Genomic DNA, 13,832 nt, shown 5'->3' on the forward strand with positions numbered 1-13,832 from the left:
AGAGTAAAATAAAATATGAGCCTTATTTTAGCTGAACCATTTATCCATTAACCAATGTTTAGTTAAGAAAGAAAACCATGTTTATGTTGTCTCATAACTAACATTCATAAGTACATGCAGAAATGTATACCTCTCATGCATATCTGATGGTGAATTTGCTCCCAGGCCCCATTTCCTCAGTGTTTTTCCTAATTAACTAGTTTTCTGGGTAATTAAGCAAATCTACACTAGTTGACATATGATGTGTCAATGTTTGACTCTGAGGTCTATGCTTGCTTCCAAAAGAGTTAATGAGTCCATGCGGCTATTCTCAATGTTCTCATCATAGTTACATAAGTCTCAACAATGGACTAAACTTATTCCTACATTTCTCACATGGAAAAAGCAGCCTAAAACACTAATTCGAACACTTTCTACACCATTGGTTATTCATGTTGAGATCGAAATGGCCCAGAAAAGTCAAGTAAGCATTTGAGGTCATCTCATATGTGTAGAGCTTGGGTGTTATCTTCTGTCTACTAAGGAAATAATCATATGATAATTGAGTGTAAAGTCAATCTCCATAAAATCGATGTCACTAGATAAAGATCAAATTGGTTGCAAAGCTAAGCAACACTCACCACAGTTATGGGCGTGATACACACTATAACCACCAGCAGTGTACTAGGTCTGGTGCTCATCTTTGACCTTGATGTTCCTGTATGTGTTAATATTCTATAGGGAAATACAAAATTAGTGAATACTAAATTATTTGCTGTTTCACTGTTAATTCACTTTAAACAACTGTTAAAAATTAAACTGTTGTTTACTAAAGTAGTTAGCTTGCATTGTCAGCATTGCACTAAACGCTTCAGGCCATGTCCACACGTACACGGGTATTTTTATAAACAGAGTTTTTCCTTCTTCCGTTTGTAAAAAAATCTCCGTCCACACGAAAACGCAAACGCATGCTATGAAGCACTGTCAAGAGCATGCCAAACCAACGGGTGGCGATATAATCTCAACCGTAAAGCCATGTTGGCCAATCAGAAGCCTGAAAAAGTCTCCAGTAGGCGGAGACAACAGCGCAGGCGCCGACGTCACAAGCCAGACCCGCAGCACCAGCAGTTTCAGAACTGCAGAATATAGTTTTTTATAGAATTCTTCCACAAAATGAAAAATTGTTTTAGGATCTTCGGATATCTGCTCATTAATTTTAAGTTTATATATATATATATTATTAACCCTAACATTTCTTTTTTCTAAATTATGAAAATATTTGGTATTCCTTTCACCATGTTCTATCCATTTCCGTCTAGAACGAATGAAGGCTCCCTGTGCCAAATTTTGATAGATATTATCCTATTCAGATTGTAATTCAATTAACATATTAATATCAGATTGCGTTTGCTCGTCCTTTTCATAAATAAAAATTATTTCCTTAAGTATTCGGTCTTGTCTCATTCTTTTTTCCTTAGACAATTCTTTTCCCCTTTTGATGGCCATATTACGGATCTGAAATTTTGTATAGTCCCAATGTTTGCAATATATTTGATCTTTTTTGGCTTTTGACAAATTTTCATTTATAATTTTTATGGCTTTTTCTTTGAATAAGTTATCACTCAAAAGTGTATTATTTAATTTCCAATAATTTGGTTTCAATTAAATTTATGCATATTACTAAAGTGATCATATTATGATCAGAAAAAACCGAGGGTTCTATTTTTGTTTCTTCCACACTATCTAATAAATCATTTGAAATAAGCCAAAAATCAATCCTGGAGCTCTTAGATAAATCTTTGTTGTTCCAAGTGAACTGGATTTGATGTGGATTTTTTAGTCTCCACACATCACAACAGTTTAAGTGCAAACAGAGATGATTAAATTCTCCATAAGTGCCTCTTAAGGATCTTTGAGGATGACAGTCTTTAATAGGGTAATTTATGCAGTTCCAATCACCCCCAAATATTAGTTTAGCATTAACAAAAGAATTTAATAAGGCATTTATTTTTTTCTTCAAATTCAGCAAAAAGAAGTGTTTCTTTGGCTGTTACTATGACCATATATATTACCTAAAATAAAAATATCCTCCATAAATTCAACAACTAAAATTATCCATCTTCCTGAGTCATGAACTACATTTTTTAGGATTGAAAGGAGCCCTTTAATATAGCAACACCCACCGATGTACTGTTTCCATAAGACATCCATATATTGTCTCCCCACTGATTTTCCCAGAAATTAAAATCTGAGGCTACAGCATGTGTTTCTTGTAAAAAATAAAAATCTGCCTTGAAAGATTTACAAAATCTGTTAATCCTCTTAATCTGTTCTCGTATACCCCTCACATTAAGTGAATACAAGGAAAAAGACAAAGTGCAAAGTAGAACAAGAAGTTAACAAAAGATGTAGGTTTTAGGTAGAACAAAGAAACAAAATGATTTTCTACACCTTTTGAGTGCAAAGTATTTAACAAGCAAACATTGGATTATAACTCTCAGGTCTTTCGAAATTCAAAGTTTAGAATAAAGAATAAAGTTATGTTTAGATACAATCATAGATAATAGTCAGTCAGGCTTTATGCAAGGACGACATATTAGCAATAATATTAGATTAATCTTAGATTTAATTGATTATAAGGATTACATAACTGATAACAGTTACATTTTATTTATAGATATATATAAAGTCTTTGAAACTGTAAAATGTAATTTTTTATTTGATTTACTAGATTTTTTTTGGTTTTGGTCAATACTTTGTCAACTCTATGAGTCTGCACACTTCCAAGGAAACTGGAACCATTCTCCCCTTAAAGAATTGCCAGAAATGTGTGCTCAGTTAATGCTAAATGGATTTCCTCTAGAACTTATTGATGGAGATGCATCAAATATTCCACTGACGTGGATTGGAGATGTACTTACGGCACTTAACAAACTGACAACACCTCACAACAGAATACGAGTTGTAACCGTTTTAGGAGTCCAAAGCTCTGGGAAGTCAACTCTCCTCAACACAATGTTTGGAGTTCAGTTTGCAGTTAGCAGTGGCAGATGCACAAGAGGCGCCTTCACGCTTCTAATAGGCGTATCTGAGGAATTCAGATCAGAGCTCCGGTGTGACTATATCCTTATAATTGACACTGAAGGATTAAAATCTCTAGAGCTGGCAAAACTAGCTGATAGTTACGAGCGTGATAATGAACTTGCGACCCTGGTTGTTGGACTGAGCGACATTACAATTGTCAACATTTCCATGGAAAATGCTACAGAAATGAAAGACACTTTGCAAATTGTTGTCCATGCCTTTCTCCGCATGAAGGAGGTGGGGAAAAAGCCCTGTTGTCATTTTGTGCACCAAAACACTGCAGAGGTTGCTGTGCGTGAAAAGAAAGCATGAGAGAGAAAGATGTTCTTGCAGCAGCTAGATGAAATGACACAAGCAGCTGCTAAAATGGAGAAAAGGGGCAACAAAAATAAATTTACAGACATTCTAGAGTATAATATTGATGGAAACAATTGGTACATACCTGGATTGTGGCTTGGAACTCCTCCAATGGCACCTGTTAACACTGGTTACAGCGAGGAGGTGAATAACTTTAAGGATGGCATTCTTGACATTTTGAAGAAAACAAAATTACCAGCACAGGATTTCATGGCATTTGCAGAATGGATTCGAAGTCTCTGGAAGGTTGTCCAATTTGAAAACTTAATTTTCAGTTTTCACAACAGCCTCGTCACTGAAGCGTACTCCAAACTTTGTGCAGAGTTTAACACTTGGGAATGAGCCTTCAAGAAGCACATGACTGACTGGTACACAAAGTCTGAAACCAAAATCTCCAACATGGGTGTAATGTCTGAGCAGTCAGAAAGTGCCGTGAATCTTGATAAAATATTGGCTGCTTTAAAATGTGAAGCTGATAATGAGTTGGAAAAAGAGGAAAAAAAACCTTTTAGATACGATTCAGCAATACTTTGAAAATGAGTTGGAACATGCGCATCTTGTCGAAAATCACAAGGAGGACTTTTTTAATAGTGCACGGGGACTTCGAAGAGAGGTTGAGACGGATATACGGATCAAACTTGAGAATGCTATTTTGATACAAAAGGGAATAGAAAAGGTGGAAGAAATAAAGCAAAAGCAGAGGGACACCATGAGAGACAAAGTGCTTGGTTTGATCAAAGTCTGCAGGAATAGAACAAATATACTCTCCGAGAGTGAACTGAATGAGGAATTTGAAAAAACATGGAATGACATTCTGAAAGAAAATTCCTTTACTGCTCTACCAAGGCAAGATGTGGTGAAGGAGACATACAGACTGTTACACGATAACTTGGAAATGAAAAGTGGAGCAGTACGTGAGATGCTATCAAAAAACACCAGTCTAGATCAGTGTGGCACTAGACCTTTTTTTTGCAGTTGTAAAAACAGATTTTTTAAAAAGACTCCTGCAGAGAGGAATAAAAAACACAGGTTAATACAATTGGCAAGTGACAAAATAATATATCAGAGCGAAACATTACAAATAAGACAGAACCAAAATCAGACTACAATAGTGCTGACATACAAGAACTGTTGTGCTCCATTGACAAGAATTTGGAAAGCTGCAAGGAACCAGAGATAAACCCTGAAATTGAAGCAGCTCTCAAGATCCACATCTGCGGGAATGCAGCAAGAGCTTTCCAGAAAATGCATGACGACTACATGCAGAGAAATGACCCTTTGATATCTCTTGAACAGTATAAGGACCAATGGCTAGCTGACTTTAAAGACCTCTACCACCAACGAGACCAGTGTCAGAACAAAGCAGAGATGTGTGTCTGGCAATGCTTCGCCCCTGCCGTGATGGAATACATCCAGAAACGTTTTGGACCTGACATTGTGGATGAAATGTTGTCAGGTGAAAGAGGCCTTGATTTTAGCACACGGTCATTTTTCCAGTTTTCGCTTTTAAAAAAAAGTTACTTTGGGATGATAACTTCAACAATATTCTGGAGTATGTACACCACTATGAAACATATGTAACTGAGTGGATTTCAGAGAAGATCATTGAACATTTTTCAAAGAAAGGGGCTCTTTCAAAGTTGGAAATTAAACATCTGAATGTAATCATCAACAAACTCAAGGAAGCTGTTGAAAGTGCAGAGAGCAAGGCAGACATCTGCAACAACATCAGCAGTTTTGTGACCTATGTCTGCAGAAGTCTTAATAAAGAGTTGGTCATACCAAGTGACGCACTCAATGCAAGTCTGGCTTTAAACAACTCGAACCCTGCCGAGTTTATAGATTGCTTTAAATCATCAATCGAAAAAATGCATAAATGCTTAGAAGATCAGCTACGAGATGAAAAGAATGTAAGACATAAGCTAACCAGACTCTCAGTGAACAAACCTCAACAGGTGCTCATCAGCAGAGTGTTTGGCTGCGGGAAGAAGTGTCCATTCTGCAGTGCACCTTGTGAAGCTGGCCGAAGAAAGCACACGAATCATTTAGTCTCAATCTATCGGCCGCAAGGCGTTGGTTACTACAGTTGGATTGAAATCTATAAACTAGTTCCTGACATATGCTCATCTAATGTTGCTAGTGAATTGTCATTCCGCTGTAAAGACACAGGATATCAGTGGTATCCATACAAGGAATACAGACAGATCTATCCAGACTGGAGGACACAGCCTGACACTTCTATTGAAGCCACTGATTTTTGGAAGTATAGCTTTGATAAGTACAACATGAAATTTGTAGAGAGATACAATTTAAAACCAGCAGACATCCCTGCTGATTGGTATAGGATGTCTATACATCCGGCAAATAAAAGTTTGGAAGATACATTCAAAATGAGACATTCAAAAAACAAATGGACAATATAGATAAACTGTGGAAATATAACAAGTAAAACATAACGCCTGGCTTATAGGGATGTAAAATATTGTACAGGAACTTTTCTTCAGATAACCAGTGATTGTTGAATGATAGAAATTAATAAACAAGCTATGGAATCATGAATGGAGCTTTCAACAGTTTTGTTCAAACTGCGTAACTGCATTGTTGTCTACTACTAAATGTGTGTATTTAATAACACTTTTTTTTTTTTTTAAACTGACAAAAATCAAGAGATATTTTTCTGTTTTTATAGACCTATCAAACATTGTTTGGATGGAAATAATGAATTATCTTATGTAACATCGTAAATAACCTTTGTGGCACATCAGGCTTTAAAGTAGCTGAGTGATATATTTTCCACTGTACTGTACACACACTGACTCAAGCAAATCTCGTACTGTGTGTATGATGAAATGATTTATTTATTGAAAAATACTTGCCATTTTAATGTCTAGAATGTCTATATGAGTGAACAACAATGAATAGACAATAAGCATTAACTGAATATACTTTTACAATTAGACTTTTAAAGAAAAGCAATAAAGGTCTTGATTTGAGCAAATAACATTCTTGTTCTTTATTACTTGGTCTCTGCAGTCTAATATTTTAGAGTTGAAAACACTGGCCTTTTTCTTCATATATAGCGCTTATCCATACACATGTACAAGCAGTTTACAATTTATTGAGCTGTACTAAAAGTGAGCTCAGATGTTTAATTTTTTGAAGCATTAATGGGGAAAACATTTCTCTACACCAATAACTGCAATTCTGTATGATAAAAAAAAATGGTTTACTTTAAGGCTAAACCCATATTACAATCTATGATGAATAAAAATGTTTGCAGTTTATGGTAAAAACAAAAATGCTGAATAGTGTTTACATGACACTGACTGAAGCTGAGAAATAACCGACAAAGGAGAGATGCAGGATTACTAGAAAATTTAGCAGTAAAATGAAAACACATCAAAGTAATGTGACAAACGTTACTTTTAATGTGTAGTGGAAGAATAAACTTTAAATACGGGACAGTATATACACATCTAATATTGTACAGTGTATTATGCAATTGTGTTTCAAATCACATCTTTAAGAGTTACAAATTATTATATGAGAGGTAAATACATTGTGATAAATCTGAATATACAGTACAGCACATATAGGTCTCTGGTTAAATGATCAAAAAAGCAGCTTATGTTTTATTAGCTTTCTAAATGTATGAAAATTGAAGGCAAATATTTCAATGCCATTACATCAAAATATTTTTTTCTTTTTTCTGTCTTGGCACAAAAGGTGTCATTCATAGTGCAAGTTTAATTCTCAAATTAAAGCAACACAAAAAGAAGCCTTCTAAATATCCTTCATTGTAATTTGCACTAGTGCGTAACATTAAAGATAAGGAGAACACTTACCACAGTGTTTCATTTATCATTTTAAGGATTCAAAATAATTTTAAAGTTAAAGTAAAATCTGTCAAATTCCACCTTTATAAATGACATTGCATGTCATTCATGTATAAAGATAAAATCCTTCATTGATTTTTAATTTCGGTAATATGATTAAGGATGTCAAAAACCATAACATAGAAAAAATAATAATTACTGCGAGTCTTCCTAAAATAAACGACACTCATAAACAGAGTAAGAACAAACAATTTTGCTTCAGAATTAACCAGTTTTAGCAAAACAATACTAAAGGAGCTTTTGGTTGACAAATCTTCACACTGACTGCTTTACTAGGCCTTCAACCCCGTCTACCTCATCAACCACTGTAAAAACAGTTTTTGTTGAAAACACCAGCCCTCCAAAAATGCTTTTTTTCCAGACTGTGTTGATGCCACACCATTTGTATCCTTCATGTCTCTTCTGTTATTTTTACATTTACTAGAAAACTCAAATCAAATGTGTGCAAAAACACATTTTTCCCCTCTCTCATTCAGGCTTTAACAGTTGGTGGTCTGAAGTGGCGTTTCAGTGAGAATAGACGTGATGCTTTTTGAGTCGGAGTAACTCTCCTCTTCCTCAGAACTCAAGGTGCTTCCCAGAGTTGGGCGTCGTGATTGTTGAACCTTCCTCCTAACAAACAATCAATCACACACGTTATAATAGACCAATATCAGCCATAGGCCGGTTGTTAATAGTTTAGCATTGTAAGTGCACCCTCTAGTGGCCAGAATATTAATATAAACGGGTCATATGATGTTGCTAAAAAGAACATTATTTTGTGTATTTGGTGTAATGAAATGTGGTTATGCGGTTTAAGGTAAAAAAAAAACATTATTTTCCACATACTGTACATTATTAATTTCTCCCCTATGCCCTGCATTTCTGAAACGTGTCAATTTTTACAAAGCTCATCGGTGTGCTGTGATTGGCCAGCTATCCAGTGCATTGTGATTGGCCGAATACCTCAAGCGTGTGACGGAAATGTTACACCCCTACCATACTGTGATGCCGTGTCCCGGCCGGAGTGACGAGAACACGGCGGGCTAGAGTGAGCGGAGGCCGTTGGGCTAGAGTGAGGAACGGCCGGCAGACTAGAGTGAGCGGCGGCGGGCTAGAGAACGGTTCGGCCGGCGGATTCGACGAAGGAGCGTCCGGCGGGCTTGCGGCAACCACATGTGATGACCCTGGGCTGGACTCCGCTTCGTCCACGGTGAAAGCCGATCCGGTGATCCACAGCGAAGTTGATGTATTTCCTCAGCGACCAGCACGGATCAGCTCCAGGCATGACGAAGCGGATATCGTCCTCTTTTGGAAGGCCAAACAAAGTAGTTTCGCTTTCACAACGAAACACACAGCGCCTTCACGACATGGCGGCGGCAACAACAATACTACAGCGAGAATAAAAGTTACACCTTCTTTCTTTGCGTGAACATTTGGGCGCGTTATGCAAATCTTCCCACATCGTGACGTACACATGTGGGGGGGTGTTAGAACGAGCCGTTTTAGGTAGGCGTGGTTAACTCTTAACTTTTATAAAGAATATCTGTTTGGATTTGAGACTTTAGTCTTTGCAACTTTACAGATTTTCTTTATGCACCAAGAGCTTGTAACACTCCAAAGAGAAAGGAAAAATCTTTGGATTTCGCATCATATGACCCCTTTAAATGATCACATCGTGTTACCATGATTTTGTAAGTAAACCTTTTTTTTTTTTTTAAATATCAGCGTTCGATTCTTTTTACAACACCTAATGTAAAGCTTTCATATACATTCATTATAAAATTCTCATGTTGATGAAAATGTCTGTTATTTTCCAACTGCTGATAGTCTAGTATCAGTAGTAACTATTGATTTTAAAATGCAAGTTAAAAATTGTATTCCACATGATTGCCAATTACGACGGACTTTTATTTTGAAATGATTTTCTGAAGCAAGTGGAAAGATCTCGTAGGTTTCCTCGCTGTCCTTCCTGCGCTGGATCTCTGATGCAACCGTGTTTGTTATGGTGAAGGATCACTGGATTCTGCGTCCTTAAATGAGTGTTTTTGATCTGTTTCGTGGGTTTTTCGGGGTTCCCGGTGGTCATTATCGTGGTGATGGCCGCAGGTGAGGCTGTCTTTAACAGTTTAAAGTTTAAATGTCCCCTGACAGCAGCAGCTGTTAGACTAAATAACACTTTAATATAAGTGTTGATCTTGTGTAATTGACAAGATACACTGTATAGGTTATAATATTGTGTATAGTGTTATAAACTTAAATACTTCTAAATATTTCTCTTCATTTTGTTCTTGTGGAGGTTTCTCTATTGGTGCCAATGAAAGTAAATGCTTACTGAATGTGATTTTATAACCATATAAACTTTTATAGAGCATTGTGATATCTTAAAGAATTTGTAATTGTCAGTACAGTTCTGAATGATTTGATAATGCATTCATTGGTGTAGTTTTATTCATCAGAATCATTTACAGATTGCTATTATATGGGAAGCCATATGGAGCAGTACATGCTCTCTTTCGGTTTTACTTTGACACATCAGGGCATAAATAACAGTGGGCTTCATATTTTGATTATTATTATTCTAGAATGTGAAAAATAACAGTAATGAAGAATGAGAAATCGAACCTCAGAATAGTTTTTTTTTTTTTTATTAACCCGTTATTAGAAGTAAAAGTTCTATTAGTTCTAAAAATAAATGTAGGCCTAGTTGGTCTAAAGTGTATTTATTTTCCCTTCATTTTTCCTGATAAATACAATACAGTGACATTGTGTAGTGCTGAGCAGTTTGCTAATTTAAATGTGTTTTGATCAGGGACCCCTTCTTTGATGGTATGATTCATGAAGATGATGAAGACGAGGACGATGACAATGGATTTCACCACGATTACTTTAATAGGCCCCGTAGGGACCCGTTTGATGATGCCTTTAGATTTGGTTTCAGTTTTGGGCCTGGTGGGATGCGCTTCGAGGAACCTGAGCTGTTCGGCCAGATCTTCAGGGACATGGAGGAGATCTTTGCCGGTCTAGGCCGCTTTGATGAGCACCATGGCTTTGGACACAGGGGTACATTTGTATGCTCTGTTCCACAAGTTGCAATTATTTGTATTTTTTTTATTTAACTTGTCCAAAGTATTTCTTCAACTTCCAAGATTGTTGTTTATCTTAATTTAGATGATGTAAGCTTATTAGATGCATTTTAAGTATATGTTACTATCTCCTCCTGCTCTTCTCCTTCCCAACAGGTGCCCCACCAGTAGAAGCTCCGCCTCAGGAAGGTGCAGAGAAAGGCAGGGGTCGGGCAGGAAGTAGTAACCCGATTAGAGATTTCATGTTGAAGTCTCCTGACAGTTCACCCGACACACCAGCCCTCCCTCCCCCCTCTGGGGCACCAAAGGACAGGGATTCTTCTTCTCCACAGGATCCCAGCAGCCACTTTCCTCAGTGGAGACCCTTCTCAAAGGTAAACCAATTCACCGATTCAGTGCTTTAGAGTCTTGCCATGCTGGGTTCTCACCTGATTGTCTTTATTTTATTTTTAGTTTCATGATTTTTGGAAAGATGGCCTATTAAGACCAAAAGAGGTAGAGAAAAAAGAGGATGGAGGTAATGCATTTTGCTTTTTTCCCCCTATGATTTAAATGTATGTACAGACTAGGGGTGGAACGATACATGTATTCGTACCGAACCGTCACGGCACGGACATCTCGGTTCGGTGCATGAGGCCTTACAATCGAATACAGGCAATTCACCCCCAATCCAGAAGCGGGAGCCCGCAGCAATGCAACGCTGTTTGATAACCGGCCGCCAGCAGAAGAACAGCGAATGCTGTGAGTTGCGCACTTGAAAACAAAGCCCACTAGACAGCGACAATGTGCTGACTCTGAATGCATCTCACAGACTGACAAAGGAGTATACTTTAAAGGCTTGTGCACTCAACTGTTTGCGAAATGGAGCTTTGTGCTCGTGTATCCTACCTCTCTCATTTGGCACAAGTCCAAATATTCCATAATATTTCCATATTTGCGGTGTAACGTATATCTGAATCCTGAATAGGCTTTGTATTTCAGTCGCGTTCCAATGGTGACACAGAGGCGGGCGCGCTGATGTTTGGTTCACTATTTTATTTTGATAAAGTACCAACTGCGCTGTCAAGTTAGCAATGCTGGAACTGGTGTGCGTGTGTGCGTGTGTGTGCGTGTGCGCGAAATCACTTCGACGGTTTCCTTATACCAGCAGAATCAACTTTAAACACTTACTGTATTATTAATGCATCACTGTATAAAGGTCTGCTTTTGTGTACACTCACAATGAAAACAAAACATTGTGCTTTTGTAAAATAAAGAAAACAAATAGGATGTCGCTTTCTGCCATTTGAGTTTCCTTTCTGTGAACAAATTAAGCGTGTCACAAAAATGAACTGAAACTCAGCGTATATAGGCTACGTTACTTGTCCCACTGTTTTTTCCCTTGTTTATCTGTTAACTAAATCAAATATATTTCAAGAGTTTATTCCTTGTATGTATACTGCAGATTTTATATATATATAGCATAATGTAATAATATTTAGTATTTTCACATCTAGGTGGAACATTTTTTTAATTTGTACTACTGTCTGTTCAAAATAAATGAAAAGAAACCGAGCATAGTAGATTTTTTTCCCCCCGTTGTACCGAAATCGTATCGAACCGTGACCCCCGAACCGAGGTACGTACCGAACCGTGACATCTGTGTACCGTTCCACCCCTAGTACAGACTGTTAACAGTTCTCAAATAACATTTTTGGTCAAATGTTTTTTGTAACACTTTTGTAATTCTTAAAGAAGTTTGGATATCTTAATGAATCGTTAGATATCCAGACACTTGAAAATCAACTCCAAATAAAAGAATGACGGATCACTGCATTATGAAATTTCAGACTTCATGTGAAGGAGTTAAAAAAAAGAAATTGCAAAGAAATGCGTGGGTTATTTTTCATTTTGTCTATGATTTTTGTGCTGACAATTCAGTGAATACATTAATTTCTTGCCTGATATTCAGTTGATACAATGTGTATAATTCATCCAGGCCTTTTGTCTTCTGGTTCCACTCAGATCTGGACTCACAGGTGTCTTCAGGTGGTCTGGATCAGATCTTGACTCCAGCGCCTTCACAGCCTAAGATAAGGTCAACTTTTAAGTCTGTCAGCGTTACCAAGGTGGTCAGACCAGATGGAGTGAGTGATCCTGTGTCATTTTGTTCTCAAGTTATTCTGATCAAAAATATAGTAATATTGTAGAGCAAGGCTCAAAATATACCACACATCTTGCATTCAGATGTTGTCTAACAAGCTTGGTAAATACCTGATTTTAATTACAATAATACAGATTGAATGTATGTGTGTGTAGACTGTAGAAGAAAGGCGAACAGTCAGAGATGGTGAAGGTAATGAAGAGACTACAGTGACCATCTCTGGTCCAAGTGGCCGAGATGGGCCGCAAGATCAGTCTGGTCCTCTCATGCCAGGTTAGTGGTTTCTAGACAACTTTTTAAGTGTCCTGTCCTATGTAATGAATGGTCCTAAAGGTAAAAGACAAGGAGAATATTTAAAATAGACCTTTTAGATTTTAGAGCATTTAAGAAAACATCCTCATTTAGATTTTACATTTTAAAATATCTGTATATTTTCCCAAATATTCCTCAAGCTTCTGCAGTGCTTTGCTCTAGCTTTTCCTGAATAATCATTCAGAAATATATTTTCTGCATCTTTCAGGTGGGTTGAACCCCTCTACTGACATGCAGGATGATTTCTCAGTGTTTTCGAAGTTCTTCAGAGGCTGAAGAAGCTCTGGACACAAACCCAAGCACGATCTCTTTTCATCCTTTCCCAGCAAACCCACCAAATGCAAGCTACAATAATATTTAGTTGATTTTACATTGTTCAGTCTGATTGAATTGTTCCGTGTGAATGTGGAGATCCAGTCTTGATTATATGAGTGAATAATTATTTGCAGCCACAAAATGACCCTAATAAAGTTGCCTACTCTTTTACTTTTCAATCAAATCTGATTAAGAGTAGTTTAAGAATTATATTAACATCTCAGACCTTTAGGTTAGTTGTTGATGCTGCAGTATTTTGAAAAGAACTGACTGCCACAATTTTAGTTTGTTGGTAAAGAAGAGCTGATTGGATTCGCAGATGATACTGCCGATAATAAGCCAGAGTTTAATATATTTATAAATTGTATTTTCAATGGTGTTATCACTGTGTAACATAAAGAAAAGAATTTAAGATCTGCCTTGTTTTTTCTTTTGTTTTCAATTATTGTTTTAAGTAACATCTGTGTGCACAAGTAGTTGCTTTACTTTGAGAACAGGTCAGTTTAAAAGTGACGAACAGTTCATTCAGCTGTTTTTACGGTGTGTCAAAATCCTAAAAATGCAATGCTTTTCTTGTAAAATGTGAACTGAACAAAGCCAAGCATAACTAGTCAGCCTGGATTTAACCTATTCAAAGAGTAACAAGCATACTGAGTTTTGTGATGAAATGAAACTCTTTCC

At 36.9% G+C, this 13,832-nt stretch overlaps 2 protein-coding genes and 1 pseudogene across 2 annotated transcripts in view; 2 read left to right on the forward strand and 1 right to left on the reverse strand.

Annotated features, from left to right (window-relative positions):
* The window catches only part of LOC107669935 (interferon-induced very large GTPase 1-like), a 9,275-nt pseudogene extending 3,432 nt beyond the window's left edge, over positions 1-5,843 (forward strand).
* A 1,018-nt stretch (positions 5,844-6,861) lies between these two features.
* The window catches only part of LOC107670001 (cingulin-like), a 27,638-nt gene continuing 20,667 nt past the window's right edge, over positions 6,862-13,832 (reverse strand). The window contains exon 20 of the mRNA XM_016462456.1: positions 6,862-7,928. Coding sequence (XP_016317942.1) covers positions 7,796-7,928 — 133 coding nt within the window. The 3' untranslated portion in view covers positions 6,862-7,795. The remainder of the gene's footprint in view (positions 7,929-13,832) is intronic.
* Positions 9,244-13,826, forward strand: LOC107670002 (HCLS1-associated protein X-1-like). Its single transcript, XM_016462457.1, has 7 exons — positions 9,244-9,404; positions 10,108-10,358; positions 10,538-10,755; positions 10,835-10,898; positions 12,386-12,507; positions 12,680-12,797; positions 13,045-13,826. Exons 1-7 carry the CDS (start codon positions 9,334-9,336, stop codon positions 13,110-13,112), a joined length of 912 nt encoding a protein of 303 aa, XP_016317943.1. The 5' UTR covers positions 9,244-9,333; the 3' UTR covers positions 13,113-13,826.

The sequence above is a fragment of the Sinocyclocheilus anshuiensis genome, unplaced genomic scaffold (assembly GCF_001515605.1).
Source record: "Sinocyclocheilus anshuiensis isolate Anshui unplaced genomic scaffold, SAMN03320099.WGS_v1.1 scaffold160, whole genome shotgun sequence".
Classification (NCBI taxonomy): domain Eukaryota; kingdom Metazoa; phylum Chordata; class Actinopteri; order Cypriniformes; family Cyprinidae; genus Sinocyclocheilus; species Sinocyclocheilus anshuiensis.